Source organism: Aspergillus steynii (assembly GCF_002849105.1).
Source record: "Aspergillus steynii IBT 23096 chromosome Unknown P170scaffold_1, whole genome shotgun sequence".
NCBI lineage: Eukaryota > Fungi > Ascomycota > Eurotiomycetes > Eurotiales > Aspergillaceae > Aspergillus > Aspergillus steynii.
This window is the reverse complement of record NW_020194398.1, coordinates 2,338,833-2,362,390: the sequence shown is the minus strand read 5'-3', so window position 1 is coordinate 2,362,390 and position 23,558 is coordinate 2,338,833. Positions and strand designations below refer to the sequence as shown.

Below are 23,558 nucleotides of genomic sequence, written 5' to 3'. Positions count from 1 at the left end.
GGCACCTGCCAGTCCACCAGTCATTCGAAATCTCCGCGAATTGCAGTTTGCGGCAGCTCGAGATTTGTGCGTCCCGATAATTTCGATGCTTGGTTGACGACCGTCCTCGGAGCACAGCCATTGTCGTCGCGTCAACGCTTCTTCTCGTCATCGCACAATAACCCGCCGGCCCGCATCTTGTCATGACCCCTCAGGTTTCCGGATAGACGCAATCGCTTTCATCTCAGGTCCCGACAAATCCCGACACTCGTCGACTTCTCGACAAGACAGCAACCCCGTCTATCACTTCTCTCTCATATTCTTGCCCCCCTCCCCCTCTACGCCTCTCGCCCCTTCCCCCGCAGCTCTCAGACTTATACCAGACCGACCGCCCGTGCAAATCGGTCCAGGTCTGCCGCCAGCGCCGTCTCTTTCCGAGAGCATATCGAAACGGTTTTTACCACCATCTCGGCAACGTGTCGAGAGAGACAGGTTCGGCGTTGGCCGACGGCCTAGACAGGCTGGATCTGAGTCAACTGTCTGAATCAACGCCCTCATCCTCCGCATCCGACTCGTTCGATATGTCGTCGTCGGAAGGCGCTCCGGAGTCGTGGATCTCCTCGTTCTGCTCTCTGATGGGCCATGAATTCTTCGCCGAGGTGTCGGAGGATTTCATCGAGGATGACTTCAACCTGACGGGACTGCAATCGCAGGTACCCATGTACAAGGAGGCCCTCGAAATGATACTCGATGTGGAGCCGGAGGAGGACGAAGAGGAGAAAGAAGAGGAGGAGGAAGAGGAGGACGATGACGAAATTCTGGGAGACGAGAAGCCGCCTGGCTACCGACGAGCCAGCGATCGTCGGCACGCGCGCGTGGCAAGCGACTTGAGCGTAATCGAGAGCTCTGCTGAGCTGCTCTACGGACTGATCCATCAGCGATATATCACCTCGCGCCCCGGGATCCAGCAGATGCTGGAAAAGTATGAGATGCAGCACTTTGGCGTCTGTCCTCGCGTCTACTGCAACGGCTGCAAAGTCCTGCCCGTGGGGCGGTCCGATACTCCTGGCCAAGAGACCGTGAAGCTCTTCTGTCCCAGCTGCCAGGATCTGTATACGCCACCCAACAGTCGATTCCATTCTGTTGACGGGGCCTTCTTTGGAACCACCTTCGGATGCTTGTTTTTCATGACGTTCCCTGATCTGGACATCAGACCTCACTTCGACAACCCTCTGGCGATGTCGCCTACCCGATCCTCCTTGACTTCCATGAACAACCAGGTGTCACCCGACGTGCCTCCTCCCCATCAGCCCGTGGAGATTAACGGAGTCCGGACGGTGAACTTCAGCCCGGGACTTGGAAAGGGCAAGGTCTACGAGTCGAAAATCTACGGGTTCCGCGTTTCAGAACGGTCTCGGTCGGGACCACGCATGAAGTGGCTTCGCATGAAGCCGACCGACATCACCGAGCTTGACGAACTGACTCGCTACGAGTCTTTCCACGTGTCGGCCGACAACGACGGGGATACCGAGATGGGCGCCGCTGCCGGAAGTGCACAGAACGCGGCGATTGCCAAACGGAAGAAGGCGCCGATGCGACGACGGCGATACAATCCTGATCAAATGAGTATTAATGGAGCGGATGCCGCATAAACGAGGTGATGACCTTTTTGTTCCTTGTTTTATTTTAATGATTTCGTTAAGTCGAAATGAAGAGAACACTCTTAGAGGGAACAATGTGATGGGGAGATGAGAATCAAGTCTTACGGCAATTCTCCTATCTTATGCGTCCGTTTTTTTATTCTTCTCTCTTTTTCTCTCTTCTTACTGTCCCGTCTACGTTCTATTGGTTTCGTTTATTTTATTTATTTGCCTCGTTCCCTCGTCTCCCCTGTGCTATGCCTGGTTTCATTCTCTCCTGACGCATGTCCCCTTGTCTATGACTTGAAACATCTTTTTACATCTTCCGTTTTTCTTTTTTCTTTTTTTTTTCTTCTTTTTTTAAAGCTGCATCGAGGCGTCGTTGAGTCGAGCTTTTTCGTCTTCCGGGCGTACAGATTTAAGATCGATTACAGTACAGAGGAACTCATGGAATTGAACTCATTTTCAATATTCAAGTGCTTGCGTGTTTGCTCCTACACATCTCAAAGCCTCGGTCGTAGACATCGACATCTTGGGAAGTCATCCCAGATGAGAGCGAGCCATAAGAACCGTGGGAGCCATAGAATTAGCAATGGGCAAAGTAGGATTGACCGGTTTGAATCTCATTTAATATAGGACCTCTGCGTTTGCATTTATTGCACCTTTGAAACCGCGAAGGAGGATTGCGTTTGAAGAAATGGACTTCATGCTGTGGGACCATTGCGTAGCAACGCCCATTGTCAGGTCGAGTTTGGCGTTACTTAGATTGATCCAACACAGCGATAAAGCCCCTGTGGATATCTTTCAGTCCGTGGCAGTCGATCGAGTTGCCAGCCGACCTCAGGTTATCATTATTGAGGAGTCATAAACACCACATATGGTCGGATGACGAGAGGCATTGCGCGAAGCTTCTGAGAGGCTGGTCCTAGCGGTCAATCAACGGGGTGGTGAGAAACCGTTGCCGCTTATTGGCAAATTGTCGAGGGGACTGTTGGGCGGGTAAGATGTTAATTTCCTCGATCAAAACCTTCGCCCAGCAGTGTATTGGAACAGCATGTATGTAATTATCCAGTGGGGTCCAGGCTTCTTTCTAGTTGATGGGTGCCATGGTGTTCCAGGAAAATCAACCAACAGGCCCGATGGAGAAAAAAAGACGAGCAGGTGCGTGATAGTGACAATCACTCTGCCATGCCATCCTTCGGTTACTGAAACAACCATCGCATGTCCCAAGAGGGACTAGAGATGCACTAACAGACGGGCATTTGGGAAAGATGAACGGTATCAGCACTAATGACGTTCGCACGTGGTAAACGGATGGTCCGTAATCTTCAGAAATCGCTTCTGTTCGTTTAATTTAGTCGACAGGGAATCGAAAATTAAATCAATCCAAACCAAGGCAAGACAAAGAAGTAACCAAGGGGCCAAGACCGGACGAATACATGCCCATGGACCATCTGGGTCCAAGATGGGTTAATTCATTTGTGTCATTCTGCCGGGGCCAACGACCCTTGCAGGGGTGCTTCGTATCCCTCGAGATTGCGACATTTCCCCCCTTCCAACGGCGATAGAGTCCTCAGTCATATCGCCATCTAGTTGGCCTCGGGGTTAAATTGTAACCTCCTCAATACTTGTGTCTCTCGGATTTCGCCGGTATTGGGCGCGATCACGGGCCTAATTGAGCCGCGTATGTGTGCAACCTTGCTTTGATGAATGCGAGCGCAGCGCCGGGATGCCAGGCTACTGCACAGGAAATCGACGCCCGGCGGATACGAGCTTCTGCTCAACCCGGCGGGAGTCACCAAGGCCACCATTATCGCCGTGCTGCGTGCCCGGGGTGCCCTGGATCCTTTGGACTGTTGATCGATTCTTCCGAGTCCAACCATGTACTGTAACCCGAGCGGATTTCTAGGGATAGTGCGACTCTGGAGCGTGACCGGAGATACTGACTAGCGACTAGATTTATTACCGTGGAAATCGGTCGCCACATGGAGGTAGTAGTAATTAATTAGGCGCCCAGCTAGTGCCAGCAAACGGCACGCCCCCCCCCCTCGGCGATGGGATGGGAATGTTGGACAAACCAAAAGTCAGCCAACCAACCTACCTTTGCTCCCCACTTTCCCCCTCCACACGATGCCGATTGTCAGCATTCAGTTTTCCGACATCCGCCCGTCATTGGCCCGCTCGGCGTTGATCTGGCTCGGGAAGAGCATACCCGCTTCCTGAGCAGAGAGGACCGCCAGAGCGACGGGGCATTGGCTCCCCCGCTAAGGACCCAATCTCTGGGACTCGAAGGATCCATGGATGTGACCGACGTCTAGACAGTCACCGCCCGCAAGCATTGCAAATGCAAATGCAAATGCATCGATTGCGAGAAATCCCGGGAGGCTGAAATCCGGCGTTTGGCACCCCGTTAATGCCGGAGGACTGACTCGACGGAGGAGAAACCAAGATAAGGCCGAGTAAGACAGTCGGAGGGCGGGCTATACCGAGACGGGCAAGAAGGCTCTGAAACCTCGTCGCTCCTCCCCCAGAGTCCTGCTACGGAGTCGCTGGCCTGAGGACTCCGTAGGACAAGCAGGTGAACCTCGTCCGGGTCACACAGGGTCAATAGTCGACAGCCTAAAGGCGGCTCCCGGGCCAGGGCCTGCAGTCGCTCGTCGAATGATCATGCACGGTACCACGTCATGCCAACTCGGTGGAGGCGCAGCTCGTACGGACTAACCAACTCGTGCGGGCTCGAGTCTCGGAATGTCCTGGACTTCTTGGACCGTCGTTCATTCGAGGTTGGCGCCCCCTCTCCTCTGCGCAGAGCCCCACTGCAGGTATTCGGAGAATGGAGATAGGAGGGAAAGCTCGGACAGCGGAGGGACAATGGTTGATGATTAATGGTCATCCGAAGTGGAATATTCAGGAATAGTTAGGAATAGTTAGGAAGAGCGAGGAGTCGCTGGGAGTCGTTGGTAGTGGCTAATGAACGAGAGAGTGTAAGAAGACAGAAAGTCCACGAATGGGAGAGACGACGGTCTGGCCGGAACATCGACAGGCGGATCGTCCCGGCCAGCGTTCTTTGCCTTCTCTCCAAATAAAATAAATCAATCAATCAACCCGGCAACTTCCTCCGACGACCAGCCAGACACGTGCAGTTCCTCTCGTCCAGGTTGACAATCCTGTCGCAACATTCGCCCCGATGGTGATTGGGGTCCATTTCCCTCGCGACGGATGCGGAGTCGAGAGTAGCGTCCCAGAGAGACCATTCGATTGCATCGCTAAGAGAAGTCGCTTCCTTAGCTCGGTGGAACGACCATCGTCAACCGGCGACGATGCACGAGCAATCTCAGCTGGTCCTTCCGGCCTCTGGGAAAAGTACAGGCCACCCGACTGCAGAGCTCCCTGTCTAGCGTCGCTCACTTTAGGCCCCCGAGGTTCCACCTGGTTGGGGGCCGTCCAATTGCCTTGTCCACCAAACGTGAGGCCTCGCGATAATAACTAGTCGCGGCAGGAGGGGCTCGATGGGAGTGGATTTGATTGATTGATCGAGTTGATCGATTGATCCTGTATCGCTGCAGGAGATAATTCAAATAAAAACAAAAACAAAAAAAAAAAAAAAAAAAACGCCCTCCGCCAACCACTGCCAAAAAAAAAAATCAACGCCCGTGAGAAGAATGCTTCTATCGGTCTCGTCCAAATTCGCCCGTCCATAACCCCCGCTAGCCGTGTTTTACACAATGGCTATTGAAAACAGTCACAAAAGAAACAAGATAACCCCCCGGAGCGGAGTAGGGTTCAATCACGTAGGAATAGAGGAGAAAGGAAAGGAAAATCAGATAGGGGGGAAAGAGTCCCTGCAACAAACAATCGTATCGCTCATCATTATATATAGCAGTCAAAAGTAGAAACACAAAACATGCAGTGCCCTCCACAAGGGACGTAGCCAGGTCATTACAGCAAAGGAGGGAACGAATGGGGGGAGCATGGGCCTGATTCCGGGGTGAGAGGACATGCCATGATCGATGGCTCTGCCGGTGTGGATGGCGAGGAGCGATCGTCGCTGTACACTTGTGACAGCGGTGGCATCTGAAGGCATGGCATTAGCGCTTGCTGGCTTGGAGGCTCCGAACAGACCGGTTCAATGAACGGGGAAGGGTATGTACCGGGATATTGGGCTCTGCAAGGTGGTGAGGAGTCGGGCACAAGTCTATCCCGGCCATAGACGCATAGCTCATGCTGAACGGGCTGATGATGTCCTCGTCGGCATAGGCTGGATGTCTCTTGGTCGGTCCCGCATTGGTCATCGTCACCGGAATGATCGAAGGCACCGGCGTCCCGTATTCTCCATGTATAGACATGTCATGGTAGGAGTTTGGGATGGAGTGGTAAGGGTGCGGTTGTCCGTACCCCGACTGTCCGTAGGGATCCAGGTGCGAGTACGATGGGTAGGAAAACACCGGCGGCGGCGACGCCGAGAGCTGGCGGGTGCACTGGTGGGAGAACAGGGTCCCCCGCTCTTCCTGGCTTGAGTAGCTGTCATAGGGAGCAGCTCGTTCCGTAGGGTTGCGGTTGTGGGCATCGCCGGCCGTCGATTTGGGGGTGCGCTGGGTCTTCGCACGAGGCTTGGTGGAATGCACGGTCTTCGGTGCTTCTGGTTTCTCTAGGGTCCGTTCGGGGGACACCGAAGCGGTGGCAGCCCGCTTTTCCAAATCCTCCAAGCGGCGCTTTAGCTTCTTGCCTGTTGCACCCACCAACGGTCAGATCCAGGTCGCCAGAGACGGTCCGCGAGAGGAGTCACTTACGGTAGTTTCGCTGAGCAATGCGGTTCTGGATGCGGCGTCGTTCGGCAAGATCTGAGATCTTAGTCCAATCCTCGTTGGGGTTGGCATTCGGACTGAAGGCACTACTGGTGCCATGACTCGACGAGCTTCTAGAGCTGGGAGATTGGTGATACGGGTAACCAGCGGAGCGGTTCATACTGAAGGGAGAACAGAGGTCGGGAGCGTAGAGCGATGAGGCAAGGAGATCAACGGATTACGAAGCAATGGATAGATGAAGAATAGAGGAGGATCGGATCGGTTGTAGGAATGGAAAAGAAGACGAGAAGTCGAGGGGAAACGAGAGATCAAGGTTGACTATATAGATAGATCCGGACCCAAGGAGATTAGGTACCCGTCAATATGATCAGCACGTTCCATAAGACAAAAGCTAAAACGAGGGCCAGGAATCCGGTCAGTATTTAAAACAAAAACGGAGCCTTGGTCGATCAGCTGGAGAGACCGTACCTAGTTTATGCCTGCTAAGCCCCGGTCTCCGATGTGACGGACGAGCGAGTGAACCGTTGCGATAACAGTCCTAGTCCGTGGTCCGACGAATTTGTATTTGTTATTGGATTATTCTTTTTTTTTTTAAAATTTATTTTATTTTTGATTTGAACAGGACCTGAGGTTCTGGAATTTCCGTCATCTTTTTTTTTTTTTTTTTAATTTAACATCCTGGTTATAATTTATTTAATGATTTATTTATTTAATGATTATTATTTTACAGGCGGGTTTCTTGACGAGGGGGGGACGGAAGGTGGGATGCCTTGGGGCCTCGCAGCGTATGCATGGCGAAACCATGTGTTGGTAGGGAACTTTTCCCGAATGGATGCGCAGATGTGCAGGGCTGCGTCACTAATGCCCGGTGTGGGCTGAAGGAATCCCAGAATGTGAGGCTGCTGAACGGACCCCGATGGCCGAGATGACCGAGAATGAGCAATAAAAAGAAAATCCAATAATTCCAGACAGGCAGTGCTGAGCCGGGGTCGGTTACCATGTGGTTTCCGTCGGTTACGTCGGTCCTGTCCAGCGCAGTAGGTATTGATTATGATTGCCTACCTTACATACTATTAATCAACCAGGACGGCTTTCCCGTGGTTGTGCTATACTTGCGTCCCTCCGCAGGCAACCCTCGATTTGTAAAGCCCACGAGATTTGCTTGATGGATTTCAAATAACAGCGGAAACGTTGTCGACTTCTCCGTTTTGCGCCCCCTCGCGTTTTTCTTTTTCCTTTTTTTTTATTCTCTTTCTTTCTTTCTTTTTTTTTTTTGGCCCTCGATTTTTAATTTCCTGATAGTACCCTCCGGGACTACTCCCAGTAAAATAAACTTCCCAAAGTGGTATAAACGATGCAGGCCAATGATGGGCTGAATTCCTCACCTTGCAGCAAAGCGAGTTGAAACATCTGCGGTGCAGCACCGGGCATTTTCCAAATCGGTAGATAGTCTTTCTAGCTGTCTCCCAAGCCGGCCGAGTTCAAGTCGAACTGGGAATAGCGCGGCGACGGATGGAAACAACCCAAATTAAAATAAAATACCGTACAATACGATCAAAAGAATGATCCTCCTCCTTGCTGATCTGAATGGTTGACCTTGCACGAGGGGTGTGGGGAGGGGGGGAGAGGGAGTGGACCAGACCGGCATGGATGCCCTCAGTGTTTCTGAAAAGAATGGGTGCGTGGCTTGACAGGGTGTTGCTGCAAGGAGGGGGCTGAATTTCGCTTTAGTGCGTGTCTGCCCCCTCGGGGTTTGTTGGTGGTACCATACCTGTAGGTATCGCCGGTATCAGGCAAAGGTACAGGATGGTGACACAGAACTCAGTTCGCTCGTTTCAAAACCCTGCCATTGTTGGTAACAGAATCGGATTTTCCTCGACTTCTCGACGGGAAACCACTTGCCATATGCTGGTCATCCGACGATCTGTGGGTTCCATCGTCTTGTCACACTTCATACGGAGGAGGGATCCTGTCCACATCGAACTCTTGGGTTATCAGGACGCTCCTATCTTGATCCTGATGTTGATCTCCACCCAGTAGGCCCGACGGTGACCCTCGGGGGTGTATTTCCTGAGATGGATGTCACACGTTCAGTATTCCTCCAGCACGGACAGTACGGAGTGCCTTGTGGTCTCGGCTCCAGCCGCCCAAGACTAGACCACCTCCTCCGTACTACTAGTAGAATACGGCCGGTGGAGCAACCGAGCAATTGTACTCCGGAGTAGGCCTACGACGGACTAAGAGTACGCAGTAATGAATGCTATCTGCGGAGGATGGCCTGTCCACCCCTACGCGGCGCACATGGTACTATGTGCCAGTAGGGACTGTCAGAGGGATAACCCGTAAACCCCAGTTGCCCCTTGCGAGTGGTTTCTAGAAAGTGTCACACATGCTCCGGATTGTGCACGGCGCAGCTCGGCCGAATAGACTAGGTTCTGTCTGTACGTCGCCATATTTTTAGCCTCCAAGCAAAGTCAAGACCACCCATCTGGAGTGACGAGTGCCTCGGGGCTATAGTGTCACCAGCCGCATGGAGTACCTACCTCGATTCCGTCATGTCCAATCCCAGCCCTCGACACTGATATCCCCAATTGGCGATGGAAGCGATGCAACTGACCTCCTGCGTCCGTCGTCTGCAGACGGGATCCCAAAGAGCGGCTGGAAACTGAGCGGCGCTGGGTGCACGGTCTCGACTCCTGCCACGTTGCACCCCTTGATCTTGGCAACACACTAGAGGATAAAGATCTCACCTGTCTCCAAATGGATGGGTAGGCTTCGCGTGATTAGTTTTTGTTTTCGGATAAATCCTTCTCTCGTAATCCCTCAAATCGAACCTGCCCTGAAGAATCGTGACGATATTTGGATTTGCAACTAATTAGGAATTTCGTTGGGGGGGAACTGACGGATCGGCCGGTCATCTGACATGGACATTGTTTGTTCGAGTTGACCAAAAAGAGCCCAAGGCACTCACTTTGCACGACATCTTCCACACAGCCTTGCCATCATTTCTCTTCGCCCATTGATCTCCTTGCTTTCTTTCCTTTTCTTTTCTTTCCTTCTTCTTTTTTTTTTTTTTTGGCCTTCCTGTCCCGAAAGGGGAAACGGCCCCCCTTCTGGGACACGATCTACTGTACATCACGGCTATGATAATATCCTGATTGGGTCACTCTTTGTCCAACATTCCAGGCACCCTGGTTAAGTGGCTATGAGACCAACATGCTGTGCTATAACATGAAACCAGTCAGAACCCTCAAGACACTTGCCAGATTGGGTCGCCACCCATAGCCTTGTCTGTATTCACTGTTAAGAAATGATGGTAGCCGAATTAATTATCGCCTCTGAATCCCACACCCTCCATCTTCGCCCTTGCAGGATCTAAACATCACAGGGTGAAGTGTCATCATGGCAGTATCTGGTTTACACTCGGAGTTCCGGAATGTCCTTTTTTTTTTTTTTTTTAAGACTTGAGGCTCAAATACCTACGGGTACATGTTTCTTACGGAATGGAATGATTTCTAATACGATCATCTGCTGAACACCGGGCGACCGCACTAACCAGAAAGGGCAATTCTAGACCAAGGCCCCCTCCCATGGATGTGTAGGGCTGAAGATGGGCCCGCCCATTGGTCAGTCCTGGCTAGTGCTACGCCCCTCGGCGTGGATATCACGCCAATGACAGGTTGATGTCTTGTTGATCCTGGCCGCGTTCCCTTGGCCTGGGCACAACATCCACTCAGCACCGCTCCAAGTCTCCCTCCAGTTCGCAACCCCGGGCATGTAACCATGTAACCCCATCTCGTATGAGTGTTCCGCAGTTTTACCCGTTTGGGCCCCATGGCCCGAAACTTACATACCATACTAGGTGCTACTTGGCAGACATGCACTTGCGCAGTAGAATGCACATTTATGCCTTCCAAGCCCGGTGCAGAAACAGCTCATCTCTGCATGGTAATCATTTAATTCGGTTTGATGTCGCTGCCCACCCCCTTGGCTGGCATGGTCCCCGCTGGTTTGCCCGGCATAAGCCCCTCAGGGCGTGTCTATTGGACCAGGCGTACAGGACGGGCTCCTCGAACATTCTAGCAAACATCTGGAAGCATTCGGCCCCCTCTCATGGCGTATTTCTTTAGTGCTAATAATAATATCCCTAATGCTCCCTTCGGATCTGCAGGATGTCTGACGGGGAATGCATAACATTGCCCAAACCAGCGACGAGCGCGGGCAAGATAAATCAATGAATGGAACGAAATTAAAAATGATGAGCAGAAGACGATTCTGTGCAACCACCATTCAGTCTCCTGGGAACCGAATACAGAAATGGTTATCCATCAACGAAAGGAGGGTGTGTACCTAGTCGGGTACCCCTGGAAGGCCGCTAACCTCCTGCGTAAATTTTTGCGAAGATTACGAATTTCAGCCGCGGAGATGGTACATGTACATACATTACAGTAGACTATGGGGTACGGGGCGCACACACGTGGTCGGACTTGGCTGACTGTTGAGCCGCTTCTCGACAGAGTGCACATCTCTTCCCCTCTGCTCTGATGGTGGGAATCTGATAACTATCGATTAAACATCTTACTTTGAACTACTTCCATGTCAACCCGTCAGGTAGATTACGTGCAATAGATAAGGACCGGGACCGTACTTCCCGCGCATGAAGCCACGGCAGTCCAAGCGACTGCAGAAGCCAGAACTAACAGATTGTGGCGCACTGAAGAGGTTCTCTCCTATACAACACCATATCCCTAATTTGGAATCCTCAACTGACCTGGCCGTCGAATGTTCTGGGGGTAAATTACTCCGTTAATAAGATGAAATAAATAACACCTGTGCATGGAGTGCATTGGGCGATATCAGAGAGGACGAAAGGTCATTTTACCTACTCCATCTGCGTACGGTCCTTGGTTTACTATCATCCCCCCCCCCCGTGTGCTGTCTTCTCCCATATACATCAAGTACACTCCTCGAAAATACCGAAACCATGACACTGTGAATGATAACAACAACAGCCCGGGCATTATGATTGCAGGGATGTATGCACTCAGCCCCAGTTCAGCTGCAGGATTCCAAGAGCCTCAGGCTCCTTCGAGTGGTGCGATGCATGATGACAATTACTACAGCCACCCGACGGGGGATTCCCTCGCTGGAAACCAGAGAGATCCATGATAGCGCCTGCATTAGCTGGTCCGGCGGTGTCCAGTAGGCAGCTGGTATTCCGTTGACGAGGCGGCGATAGCGCTTGGACGGACACTCTCCATCCGATGTCCGTCCTCACCGGGTGGGGATTCGACAGAAATAGCACCTTCGTAGGACGTCGTGCCATTGGAGAGGGAGCATTGCGGCTCACCTGCAAGGGAGGTGAGTCAGGTTGCGTGCATTGTTTCAGGCCTTTCGTCGTATTCAGGGCCCACCGGCAAACGGACACAGCCTGCATCGTCCGGTCGGGATCAACGCCTTTAGTCTTCTTTCCTGTCGAGGAGGGGGGGATCCACCCTCCGCGTGTTATTCCGTGTGTAGCACTACGGAGTAAATGCTAGTGGAAATTGATCGTTCCCGTCCCGGCCCCGGGAGTCGAATGGCTGTCAGTTCTTGGAGTGGATTGTCGAGGGGGGGCCGTTTGCGTGGAGTCCCAAGTGGAGATCCAGAACTACTCTTCATAGGGAGTAGGCAGTATCGATGCATACTGGACCTGTACATACGCACACATACATACGCACGGGGCGTACGGGCATCGGCCTCCGAACGTGAAACTGATTTGGCCCCAAAGAATCTAATGCGGCCGGATGGTTGGCCTGTGTAGGCTTCGACTAAACAGAATTGCTTCTCTGGTAGGCAATATCTACGCGGCACTGCCCATTAGATCTGCCTAGCACGGTGGATTGCGCCTGCTGGATGGCTTTCCTTGGAAGAATCAGCGACGACGTGAGGGGTTGGGTTTATAGGTGCCTCCGAAACAAGACAGTCGGGGTCACTGGACCTCGACAATGTCTGAAATTCAAATCGGGACTATGTACACTCTTGCAAGTGCTGCCTTCTGCAGAATACCAGGTCGCGCTCTTCGGTTGCTGGTGGCTAGCACCAAAGCGCCGTGGGCGACCGAGGAGTCGGAAAAGATTGCCAAGTGCTTCATCCGCCCCATCCCTCGCTCCTTCCCAGGATTGCCAAAAGAACAACCGGAATCAATGAAAGGACCGACGGGCTGGTTCCATGCCGTATCCTATAACAGCGGCGCTCATGCAACATCATGGATAATGAACAAGATGACCGAACCCCGTTATTTCCACCCTCTCTTTTGTCCTACAAAACGCTCACGGCAGAAAGCCAAATTGCCGACTTACCTCCCGACAGGATGGTATTGTCGTTTATAGAACATAGCTAGGAAGACGGTTAGCCCAGGCGAATTGGGGGAGGACAAAGGTACACGGGCACAACTCACCTCCAGGGATGGTCCTCGTCGCCGTACTGGATTCCCTCGATCCAATTCTTCATCTGGAGAGCGATCTCGCCAGCCTCTTCATTTTCCTTTAGCCCGCAGTCCACCGACTTACCCCGGTAGCTGATAGACCGCACGGGACTCACGATTGCCGCGGTACCAGAGCCAAACACTTCGACGAGTCTTCCCTCGTCGGCCGCTTCGGCAACCTCCGACATTCTGATCTTGCGCTCAGACACGGTCCAGCCCTTTGGCACTAATCTTTCACGAGCGAGCTCGAGAACAGAGTCTCGAGTGACACCCTCAAGAATCGTCCCATCCAGCGGTGCAGTCACCAACTCCTTCTGTCCCGTTTCCTTGTTCTTCAGCGCCACGAAGAGGTTCATGGTGCCGACCTCTGTCACGTATTCTTCCTCTCCGAAGAGCCACAGGTTTTGTTGGAAGCCCCTTGAAGCGGCATTCAGCTGGGGCAGAACACAAGGTGCGTAGTTAGCACCCAGTTTCTTGTCTCCGACGCCACCGGGCCAGGCTCGGACGGCATAGTCAGTGGCCTCCAAAGAGATCGCCTTAAATCCGGTGGGGTAGTAAGGGCCGACGGGGCTTGCGATCACAAACAAAAGAGCGGAGCCCGGGGGTCCCACACCAAGGGTCTTCTGGGTGCCAATCATGGTGGGTCGGAGGTAGAGCGAGTATCCCCGGGCGTCAGGAATAAATCGACTGTCCAGATTCACAAACTCCCCGATCAACTTGGTGAGGGCTTCGCCGTCGACGGTGGGCAAGGCAATGCGCGAGGAAGATTTGTTCAGACGCTCCATGTTCTTGTCGGGGCGAAACAACCGGATTTGGCCTTTGCTGTCCTTGTATGCCTTCATGCCCTCGAAGCACTCGAACGCGTAGTGAAACACGCACGCCGAGGGATCCAAGCTCAGGTTTTGGTAAGGTACAATCTGGGGGGTGTGCCAGCCATTGTCTGCGGACCATTCGATGGAGAGCATATGATCTAGAGCATGGTCAACGCGTCAGTAACCATCGACAGCAGAGCAGAGCAGTTCGACGGAGGGCACATACCAGTAAATGTCTTGCCGAATACAAGGTCCTTGGACGCCGTCAATTCCTTCGGCGTGGTTGTTTTCGTCACCGCGAGTTTAGCGGGATCGAGGCCAGCCAGTTGCGAGGCCGCAGCTGAAGTGGCACTGAAGTTCCGCCGGCAGGGGTGATTGAACGTGGCGGAGGACTGAACTGGCAGTACGCGCGGGACGGCCAAGCTATGCAACGCCCTGCGGCGAGTCAAATGAAGAAGGGATTTCATGGCCAAGAACAATGTGCGGGGAGCTCCAATACCAGACCAAGGTTGTCAGAGGGAGAAAGACGGATTCACAGGCGTAGACGGGAGGAATTGAGGGGGGGTGGATGTGGATGGACTTCGCGGACAGCGGAGTTTAAAAGTTGACTAGTTCTGGGGTTGAGTCGGTGACTCTTTTCCCGTCGACGGACCCCGGCGACAACTCCGGACGAGCCGATAGCCGATCTAGGACGGCGGGCCAATGAGAACACGACGGACGTTTTCGCTGCGCCAGGACCTTGAGTCCTTGACTCATGCTGAATAACCTACCGCATGGTTTCTTGCCAGAGACCGGTCGCCCAATAGGCCACTTTCCCGGCTCCGAGTCAAACAGGCCCGCGAGGCCTCGAGCTGGTCGAGATGATCGAGCAGATCAAAGGCCGGCCGACGTCGGATGGGGCGACAGACGGTCGAGCGGATCGGGCAGGCGGTGAGCCCCGCCGGCGGCCAGGTGGCTGCCCCTTTCACGTGACGGGCATGCACGAGGCGGATGGACTCGAGTTCCCTCAAACACCCCGGAGTAAGCATCCCGTGAATAGAGCTGGCCCCGGTGGAACCCACCCTGACGTGTTATCACTCCTGGCCCTTCTAGGCCCTCGGTAGTTTCTTTCGTCTCGTGTCTTGTATGTGCGCTCTTCTTGCCCCCGGCTTCTCTTCGCGTCGTGGTTGAGGACTTCTCATACTACACTCGGCTTGATATCCGGCAGCTGGCCGAGCCGTGCTAATCACTCCGCCATTGCAGGGGGTCAGGTGAGCTATTGGCTTGCATTTGGGAGAGACTCGCCTTTGGATTATCATCAGTTGATCTTGTGCGAGCACGGTCAATCAGAGGGAAGAAAATATGTTCTCCTCGCTGAAATCCCTGAGTTCGAACATATCGGCCAACTACCAGATCTCTCCCCACGCCGCCGTGATCTCGGGGCCCTGGAAGATCCACGATGGGAAGAAAAAGTCCACCGGTACCACAGCGTCTATCTTTATCTTTGACAAGAAGGCGCTTGATCTGCGGTCCAGCGGGCTGGGAAAGACCTCCAGCTCCTCCGCAAAGAAACTGCAGGAGGATGTTGTTGAGCGCCTGAAGCGTGAAGCCGGGAATCTGGCCCGACTCCGGCATCCCTCCGTTCTCCAAGTCCTGGAACCCGTAGAAGAGACTCGCAATGGCGGGCTCATGTTTGCAACCGAGCAAATCACCACATCTCTCGCAGGGCTTCTGCAGGAGAAAGATATCCAAGATGGTTCGTCGCGAGGCGCCGCCAGGTCGACGCGCTACATGGTGGAAGAGCGCGACGGCACCCGAAGGCGAAGAGATATCGAAATCGATGAGCTCGAGGTGCAAAAAGGGCTGCTGCAGGTGGCAAAAGGCCTGGAGTTCCTCCACGAGTCGGCCGGTCTCGTCCACGGGAACCTAAATCCCGAGGCCATCTATATCAATGCCAAATCCGACTGGAAAATCTCTGGCCTTGGCTTTGCGGGTCCTCACGACTCTTCGGATACCCGCTCTTCACTCCCGCCGCTCGCGCTGTCAGAAGTCCTTTATCAGGATCCTCGACTCCCTGCGTCGGTCCAACTGAACCTGGATTATACGTCCCCGGACTTTGTGCTAGATTCGAATGTGACCCCTTCTGCGGACCTGTTCTCCCTGGGCCTTATCATCATCGCTCTCTATAATACGCCACATACGTCTCCGCTACAAACGCACTCCAACGCGTCTACGTACAAGAAATTGCTCGGCTCACCATCCACCACTCCGTCACAGGGCAATAATTTCCTCAGCTCCGGTGCCATTCCAAAGGATCTTCTTACGCACGTTCTGCCTAGACTGATTACCAGGCGTCCCGCTCAGCGGCTGAATGTGCGAGAATTCCAACAGTCTCAATACTTTGATAACGTTCTGGTATCGACGATACGCTTCCTGGAGTCGCTGCCTGCCAAGAATCCCAACGAGAAGTCTCAGTTCATGCGTGGCCTGCAGCGAGTACTGCCCGAGTTCCCTGTGTCCGTCCTGGAGAGAAAGGTTCTTGGCGCACTCCTGGAGGAGTTGAAAGACCGGGAGCTGCTATCTCTCATCCTGCAGAACGTGTTCGTCATTCTCCAGCGCGTCCCCAATGCACGACGTACACTTCCGGAGAAGGTAGTACCCCGACTCAAGGAAGTGTTTCCAACAGGCAAGGGTTCTCACAACGACCGCGATTCGAAAAGAGATGCAGGTCTTATGGTCATCCTCGACAATATGAAGGTTCTAGCGGAGAATTGTTCCGGTAAAGATTTCAAAGAAGGTTTGCCACTCCCTTCCCATCTTTTCGCTTTCTTACGATGTACCTAACCGCTCTAGACATCCTTCCCTTGGTGCGACTGGGCTTAGACTCGCCCACCCATTCTTTGGCAGATGGTGCAATCCGATGCCTTCCTGTCATGCTCCCTACCCTGGACTTTAGCACGGTAAAGAACGAGGTGTTTCCACCGATCGCTGCCACATTTAGCCGTACTAGCAGCCTTGCCATAAAAGTTCGCTGTTTGGATGCATTTGCCGTACTCTGCGGGGGCTCCGTGGACGAGGAGCAAACGATAGAAGATGACCTGTCTGGCATGGCCCAGAAAAGCAAACCCCAGTCCCTCAAGTCTTCCATTCTGGACAAATATACGATCCAGGAAAAGCTCGTGCCGTCATTGAAAGCGATCAAGACGAAAGAGCCGGCTGTCATGATGGCAGCCTTGAACGTGTTCCGTCAGGTTGGCACGATTGCCGATACTGATTTTCTGGCATTGGAAGTTCTCCCGGTCCTGTGGAGCTTCAGCCTGGGGCCCCTTTTGGACCTGCGCCAGTTTGGAGAGTTCATGAATTCCATTAAAACCATTTCCTCGAAGGTCGAACGGGAGCAGACAAAGAAATTGCAGGAGCTCTCTTCCGGCGGGGCTTCAGGCGGGTTCCAAAACGGCGCCGACAGCTCTTCGAAAGCTTCCCATGCTCTTCAAGTCGATACGGACTCCTCACGAGATAATTTTGAGCGGCTTGTCCTTGGGCGAGGTCTCACCGGCTCGACCGACCAGGATGCGAGTCTCGGGGGCACTCTCGTTTCCGAGACGCTGGCTACTCAAAAGCCTACTCAGCAGCCTACAACGGCCGCAACTCCCTGGCCACCGAACATTGCCAGCACAGTTGGTAGAGCCGACACTCCTTCGAGACAATCCAACTTTAATGTGCGCTCCATCACTCCTGATTACAACCTGAGCTCCTTTCCTTCCTTAGAGCCGGCCTCGGCCTCTCGACAGGTATCGCCCAACCCGCCGGCTTTCCCCGTCTTGCAACCGTCGCCTTCTACTTCGTGGAGCATGCCGACTTCCTCAAACAATCAATCTCCTATCCAGGGAAATGGCATGTCAAGTCCATCCTTGGGCGCACTAGCCAGTATGAGGACGACCACCAACACCATGCCCGGGTCAATGCCACCGCCAGTCGCCCCTAACTACTCGGCATTCTCAATCCCGCCACCACCCCCATCACAAACCACATCACCGCCATTCACAAGTGGCCTAGCAAATTCTAGCAGACCCGCCTTCGGCTCGAGTACGACATCTAATTCCTTCCTGCAAAGCAACACACCCCAAGCACAGCCGCCCCCGAGACAGGGGCTTGAGAAATACGAAAGCTTGCTATGAAACGTGAGGAGAATCCGACGAAATGAACGAAGAAGCGTTTGCTTTTGTTTTGGCAGCTTGGTCTCTTTCTGTCCCTTCGGGGTTGGTTTACATGACGGAACCTTTACTCTCTGAATCTCATGTGTGGAACTCAATACCCGGTCATGCATTATATCCCAGTCTATTGGAGCTCGGAATAAGTGCCATGCAAAAGTCATTGATTTGATTAGTTTATATGATGGACATTGTTCATATAGCGAGCAATCCCCGCCTTCTGTATAGTAAAGATATTTCTCTCTCTCTCTCTCTCTCTCTATATATATATCTTTATATATTGAGTGATTGATTGATCTAGTTAGCTACGAGTATGTAATATATTGCATTAGAACGGCGAATGATTATAAATCCGGCGCACCAATCGGCCCAATCCTATCTGCGAGTTCACATTCACGGACTAAACAAAGTAGAGTCGAGATCGTAGAGTATACAACGTACTCGGTAATCACGATAACCTCGACGCAGAGGACATGGCGTCTCCACTCTTGCCAAGCAATCCATGCGCAAAACACGCGGCCCCGGGCAATAATCGGAGTCATCTTCGCGAGTCGAGAGACCGGAGAGGCGTGAATCAGAATGCTCGCCCCTCGCGCTTTCAGGCGCTTGCCGTCGGGGCCTTCGAGTGCTCATTATTCTGTCTCGCTCCACCGCCCCTCGTTACCCCTCAGTCGTCGGGCGCCCATACGTCACCCCCGACGCGCCTATTCATCTCCGGTCAACAACTCTTCCCTTCCTCTCCAGAACGACCTAATCATGGATCCTTCGATCAAACAGCATTACCTGGCTGACTCCCCGCCCACGGTAGTCCGCCTGGAAGTCAAATCACACTTCGACAGCCTGACGGATGTGAAGCTAAGGAAATATGCCCATTACATGAGCCGGTTCGCTCCCTTTCCTGATGTTGACCCAGATTCATCTTCTTGCTCCTCGATTCGGTCTAGCCGGCTAACGGGAAATCAAACCTTCTACTTCTTTCTAGAGCGGCTTTTGAAGGCACTCGCATTACCCTCCGTCAGGTTTCCCCCGAATCTGAACCCATCTACGACCTCATCATCTCGCTGCACCGGGCGTGTGATGGAAACTGGCCTGAGCTTGCCCGTAAGACGGGTGTCAGTGACGAGAATGTCCGGTTTTTCCTGGAGTATGCCGGCCAGTTCCTCGGAAACTGTGGCAATTACAAGGGATTCGGTGACTCCAAATTCATTCCCCGGCTGCCTTTGGAGGCTCTCCAGGCTTTGTCGTCGGTCACGCCGGAAGCGAAGGCGGCCTTTGAGAAGGCGAACAGCGCCGGAGGTGGCATCTACGAAACTCAGGAGCAGTCGCTCATGCACCTTGGCTATCCGGAAGGCAAGCACATGACAACCTACTATCCCGACTCGCCGTCTATCACCAAGGATGAAATCACAGCCATTGGTGACATCATGGAACAGAAGGGATTACCCCTGGAGAATACCAGACTACGGAAGACCCCATCCGGCGATTTCGAGCTCCTGGTTGCCGCGGGAGTCACTTCGCCCCCGCCTCGAGATCGGGACCTTGGCGATGCCGACTCTTTCGACCTGAGCGGAGCGTTGAAAGGGAAGAAACTTCGTCTTGTCTTTGGAGACCACTTGGAACAGATGGCGAAGATCGCCCACTGCATCAAGCTCGCGGAAATCAATGCGGCAAATGACAATCAGAAGCGGATGTTGGACGCATATGCGCGCTCTTTCGGCGCGGGGTCGATCGAAGCGTTCAAAGAGAGCCAGCGGATCTGGGTGAAGGACCAGAAGCCGGCTTTGGAAACTAACATTGGATTCGTCGAGACTTATAGGGATCCTCACGGCGTAAGAGGCGAGTGGGAAGGATTTGTCGCTTTGGTAAGTGACACGAACGTCAAACCCACCCGCTTGGAATTGGGTTGTTGATAGATCGACTTTGACAGGTCAACATGGAACGCACGAGAGCTTTTGGAAAGCTTGTTGATAGCGCAGAGACCATGATCCCCAAGCTTCCTTGGAGCGAGGACTTTGAAAAGGACAAGTTCCTCAGTCCAGACTTCACCTCCCTCGAGGTGCTAAGCTTCCAATCGTCCGGGATCCCCGCTGGTATCAACCTGCCCAATTACGATGATATTCGCCAGAACCTAGGATTCAAGAACGTGTCTCTCGGCAACGTTCTCGGGGCCAAGGCTCCCAACGAACCAGTTCCCTTTATTGCCGAGAAGGATTTGGAGGTGTATCGCAAATGCCGCGATCCCGCATTTGAGGTCCAGGTTGGTATCCACGAGCTCCTGGGGCATGGCACAGGTAAGCTGCTTCAGGAGACCGCCCCGGGCGCGTACAACTTTGATGCTTCAAACCCGCCCGTGAGCCCCGTCACAAACAAACCGGTCTCTACTTGGTACAAGCCCGGCCAGACCTGGAGCTCCGTTTTCGGGGCCATTGCTTCGTCCTACGAAGAGTGCCGTGCGGAATGTGTGGCGATGGCATTGAGTTGTGATTTCGAAATTCTCAAGATCTTTGGGTTTGGCGATGGGACGGAGAACCTTACGAACGAGGCCGGCGACGTCCTTTTCGTGGCCTATCTTCAAATGGCACGCGCTGGGCTGGTTGCGCTGGAGTTCTGGGATCCCAAAACGCAAAAATGGGGACAAGCGCACATGCAGGCTCGTTACAGCATCCTGCGCACATTCCTCGAGGCTGGCGGCGACTTCGTCCGGCTTTCCTACACTAAGGATGATCTTTCCGACCTCGAGATTCATCTGGACCGGTCCAAGATCATCAGTCATGGAAGGCCCGCCGTGGAGAAATATCTGCAGAAGCTGCATGTCTACAAGAGCACCGCCGACGTTCAAGCGGGCAAGAAGCTTTACGATGAAATCACCTCGGTCGACGAGTGGTGGGGCACGCAGGTTCGCAATATCGTTCTGAAGAACAAGATCCCACGCAAGGTCTTCGTGCAGGGCAACACCATCCTGAATGGCGACGAGGTCACGCTGAAGGAATATGAGCCGACCATTGAAGGCTTGATTCAAAGCTTTGTCGAGCGTAATGTCTAGGAAACCCGGCGCCACTGCGACGACGAGGAGTGTCTGTTTTCGGTGGAATCCGGGGGGTAGAATAGGTGAATTATTTTGGCCAGTGGACATAGCTAGCAAGCAATGAAGCCTCCAAATTCCAAATCCCCAACGGCGGGTCATGTGACCTCCACCGGCCGCGAGAAGGAGGCATTCGGGAGTCTTCTAGCATGGGCGGTTTCCATGCGATTCCGAGGCGTAGTCGTAGAAGCAAAAGAAGAAGAAGAAGACCAGGCAGGAGGAGGATAAAATTGCCGCTCGCTTGCAAAGAGGGGGGAAAAGGTAGGGGCGTCACTCCCGCTAGTTGACCCGACTACTCCAGGCTTCCGCATCGAAAGTCGCCCGCCGCCAATGTTTCTTCTCTAAGCGCTTCCTTCTATCCTCTTCTTCTCCTCTTTCATCACTCTTGCCGGCCGCTTGTGTGCTCCATCCACTGCTCCCCTCCTCTAGTTGGTCGCATTATCACCTGCTGTCTGGGTCGTTGTTTGCTTGATCTTCTCCTTTCAGATCACTCATGTTCTAACCAACCCCGTAATTACTTTGGAGAGACACGGATAGACGTCTGATCGACCAAAGGAACCCGGATTCTGGATCCCTTCCGATCAACTAGACGATTCTCGCAGCTAAACACTCCGAGCCTCCAACAGGAGCATTTGGCCATACGCGCTCCCGGCGAATTCGAGACAAACCCCGACACCTTGTCGTGGCATCGAGGTTCCCCTGGCTCGCCTCCCACGGCGCGGCCGCATCATCAGACGGACTCCGCAGTGGAGGAAGACGACGACTTCTATACCGCGCCGCCACCGCATTCCCCCTCGTCGGAGGCTTCTTCCTCGGGCCCTCCTTCGTCACGCCCCCCGCCATTCTCGTCCCTGATCTTCACCTCTGCGATCGATCCCAATCGCGCCAAGGAAACAGCTCCTCAGCCCCGGCTAGCTTCTCCGCCATCCGTTGAGGAAGAGCCTTTAGAACCGGACCCGTCCTCCGCATCCCTCGTCGCAGAGACCAAAGCTTCTTTTGGCCCCGACCCCAAGGGAGAATCCCCAGGCAAAGCAGCAGAAGACGGAGAACCTCCTCCCCCATACACTGAAGGTTCCAGTCCCATCGAATCGTTCACATACGTGATGGCTGCGGCAGGAGGCGCGTCGAGTATCATTACTCAGGTCCAGCAGGCGGGAGGGCCCCCGATCAATACTCTGGGAGGTATGATAATCTACTGTTCCCTATCCTGAAGGGCGGGAGAACATTCCGGCTAATGGGCATTGTCTCGCGGGGTCTAATAGATATCGGCGGAGATGAGCATATCACTCTTGATCTGCGGTAACAACGCTCTCTACCGTTCCTTCAACCGAGCTGTTCTAATATGATCACAGAGGGACGCGGTTTACACTCTCCCGAGATGAACTCTTGACGCTGCCAGAATTCGTTCTCCTTTCCCTTTTCCCAAACGGTCTGCTCCCTGACGGGCACATGGGCACTTTCCATGAAGGCGACATCTACCCCGTCGACGTAAGTAAACACAGCTGCCACTGGCATCCCCTCAATCTCGTGCATGTCTGACCGATTGTATTTGCCAGTATGACCCCGCCTCCCTCCAATACATGCTGGACTTTTTTCGCTCTGTCGCTCAATCAATTCCGTCGTCCTCCCCATCCGCATCGACCTCGCCAGACCTCGACATGTCGGATTCAATGCAAGGATCTGCCAGGGACATGCTGCAGGACCGGGCCGGGATCATCGTCTTGCGCGAAGACCTCGATTTCTATGCCATACCTCCCCGCCCCGACATCGACCACGCCGAAATGATGGAGGTCAAACGCGCGGCAGCAAAGGCACTGTTGAAACAGGACGGAATCTTTTCTGGCTTGAGGAAAAGCGACGAGGTTGGGTCGACTGAACAGCACCTGATCGAAATGCTCACGGCAGGGTAAGTCTGGTCTTTCCCGTTGTGGAACTCGCCGATGAGCGCAAGGGAGGTCCAAGCCAGCCTTGGTGTACTGACTGTTGGCAGGGGGTTTGATCGTGATGATCGGTGGGGCCATCGTGCTCCAGAGCCCAATAAAGCGGTGATTTGTAGTCTCGCGCTGGCGAAACTTCGTACCGACATTCGCGGTGACCTGTCCAATAATAACGCCGTGGGTATGGCGCAGAAGCTCTTGCTCTTCTGGAGAAAGCCAGCACGGAGATGCTGGTGGGAAGGAATCGAGTTGGAAAATGTGGACGGCATTGAGGGCAAGGTCAAGATATGGATTCGGAGAGTATGGACCTTGGAAATGGTAAGCCAAGCAACAAGCAAGGCTACGTTATGCAAGCGGGCTTGGAATGATCATGCTAATCGATTTCTTTCCCCCCAGAGTGTTATTGGCCTGCGATAGCCAGAGGTTCCGTCGAAACCTCTCTTATTCGTTGATCGCGCTTTTTGTTCGCATTGATTTACTTTTTCTCGCGCCGTTCTCGCATTTTCCAATCCGCCTTTGGCCTATGTTCGAGACATAGCACTGCAACCCATCTCTTCCTTCAAGATTTTTTCCGTCCGTCTTTTGCGTTGTTGACGATATCCCGGTTTACTCCTTGCGAACCTTCCGATGCAGGCCAAGGGAAATGG

At 53.4% G+C, this 23,558-nt stretch overlaps 6 protein-coding genes across 6 annotated transcripts; 4 read left to right on the top strand and 2 right to left on the bottom strand.

The window, feature by feature from the left end:
• Window positions 1–560: 560 nt before the first annotated feature.
• Window positions 561–1,631, top strand: P170DRAFT_344151 (casein kinase II subunit beta; the record flags this gene model as incomplete). The annotated part of the gene is made up of 1 exon (XM_024843445.1): window positions 561–1,631. The coding sequence occupies one exon, from the start codon at window positions 561–563 to the stop codon at window positions 1,629–1,631; it is 1,071 nt and encodes a 356-aa protein (XP_024709642.1).
• A 3,604-nt stretch (window positions 1,632–5,235) lies between these two features.
• Window positions 5,236–6,941, bottom strand: P170DRAFT_373289 (bZIP transcription factor). The gene is made up of 4 exons (XM_024845237.1): window positions 6,893–6,941; window positions 6,410–6,815; window positions 5,771–6,345; window positions 5,236–5,693 (listed from the first exon to the last, which is right to left on the bottom strand). Exons 2-4 carry the CDS (start codon window positions 6,582–6,584, stop codon window positions 5,559–5,561), a joined length of 885 nt encoding a protein of 294 aa, XP_024709641.1. The 5' UTR covers window positions 6,585–6,815; window positions 6,893–6,941; the 3' UTR covers window positions 5,236–5,558.
• Window positions 6,942–10,553: 3,612 nt separating this feature from the next.
• On the top strand, window positions 10,554–10,783 carry P170DRAFT_431969 (uncharacterized protein). The gene has a single exon (XM_024848160.1). It carries the CDS (start codon window positions 10,611–10,613, stop codon window positions 10,776–10,778), a length of 168 nt encoding a protein of 55 aa, XP_024709640.1. The 5' UTR covers window positions 10,554–10,610; the 3' UTR covers window positions 10,779–10,783.
• A 1,590-nt stretch (window positions 10,784–12,373) lies between these two features.
• On the bottom strand, window positions 12,374–14,386 carry P170DRAFT_431968 (branched-chain amino acid aminotransferase, cytosolic). The gene is made up of 3 exons (XM_024848159.1): window positions 13,929–14,386; window positions 12,864–13,860; window positions 12,374–12,802 (listed from the first exon to the last, which is right to left on the bottom strand). The coding sequence occupies exons 1-3, from the start codon at window positions 14,167–14,169 to the stop codon at window positions 12,790–12,792; spliced, it is 1,251 nt and encodes a 416-aa protein (XP_024709639.1). The 5' UTR covers window positions 14,170–14,386; the 3' UTR covers window positions 12,374–12,789.
• A 355-nt stretch (window positions 14,387–14,741) lies between these two features.
• Window positions 14,742–18,132, top strand: P170DRAFT_397666 (putative protein kinase Scy1). The gene is made up of 2 exons (XM_024846190.1): window positions 14,742–16,478; window positions 16,535–18,132. Exons 1-2 carry the CDS (start codon window positions 15,044–15,046, stop codon window positions 17,857–17,859), a joined length of 2,760 nt encoding a protein of 919 aa, XP_024709638.1. The 5' UTR covers window positions 14,742–15,043; the 3' UTR covers window positions 17,860–18,132.
• A 516-nt stretch (window positions 18,133–18,648) lies between these two features.
• Window positions 18,649–23,328, top strand: P170DRAFT_469807 (dipeptidyl peptidase 3; the record flags this gene model as incomplete). The annotated part of the gene is made up of 9 exons (XM_024852677.1): window positions 18,649–18,776; window positions 18,875–19,754; window positions 19,820–20,924; window positions 21,530–22,156; window positions 22,237–22,273; window positions 22,327–22,462; window positions 22,531–22,880; window positions 22,965–23,229; window positions 23,308–23,328. 9 exons carry the CDS (start codon window positions 18,649–18,651, stop codon window positions 23,326–23,328), a joined length of 3,549 nt encoding a protein of 1,182 aa, XP_024709637.1.
• Window positions 23,329–23,558: the final 230 nt, after the last annotated feature.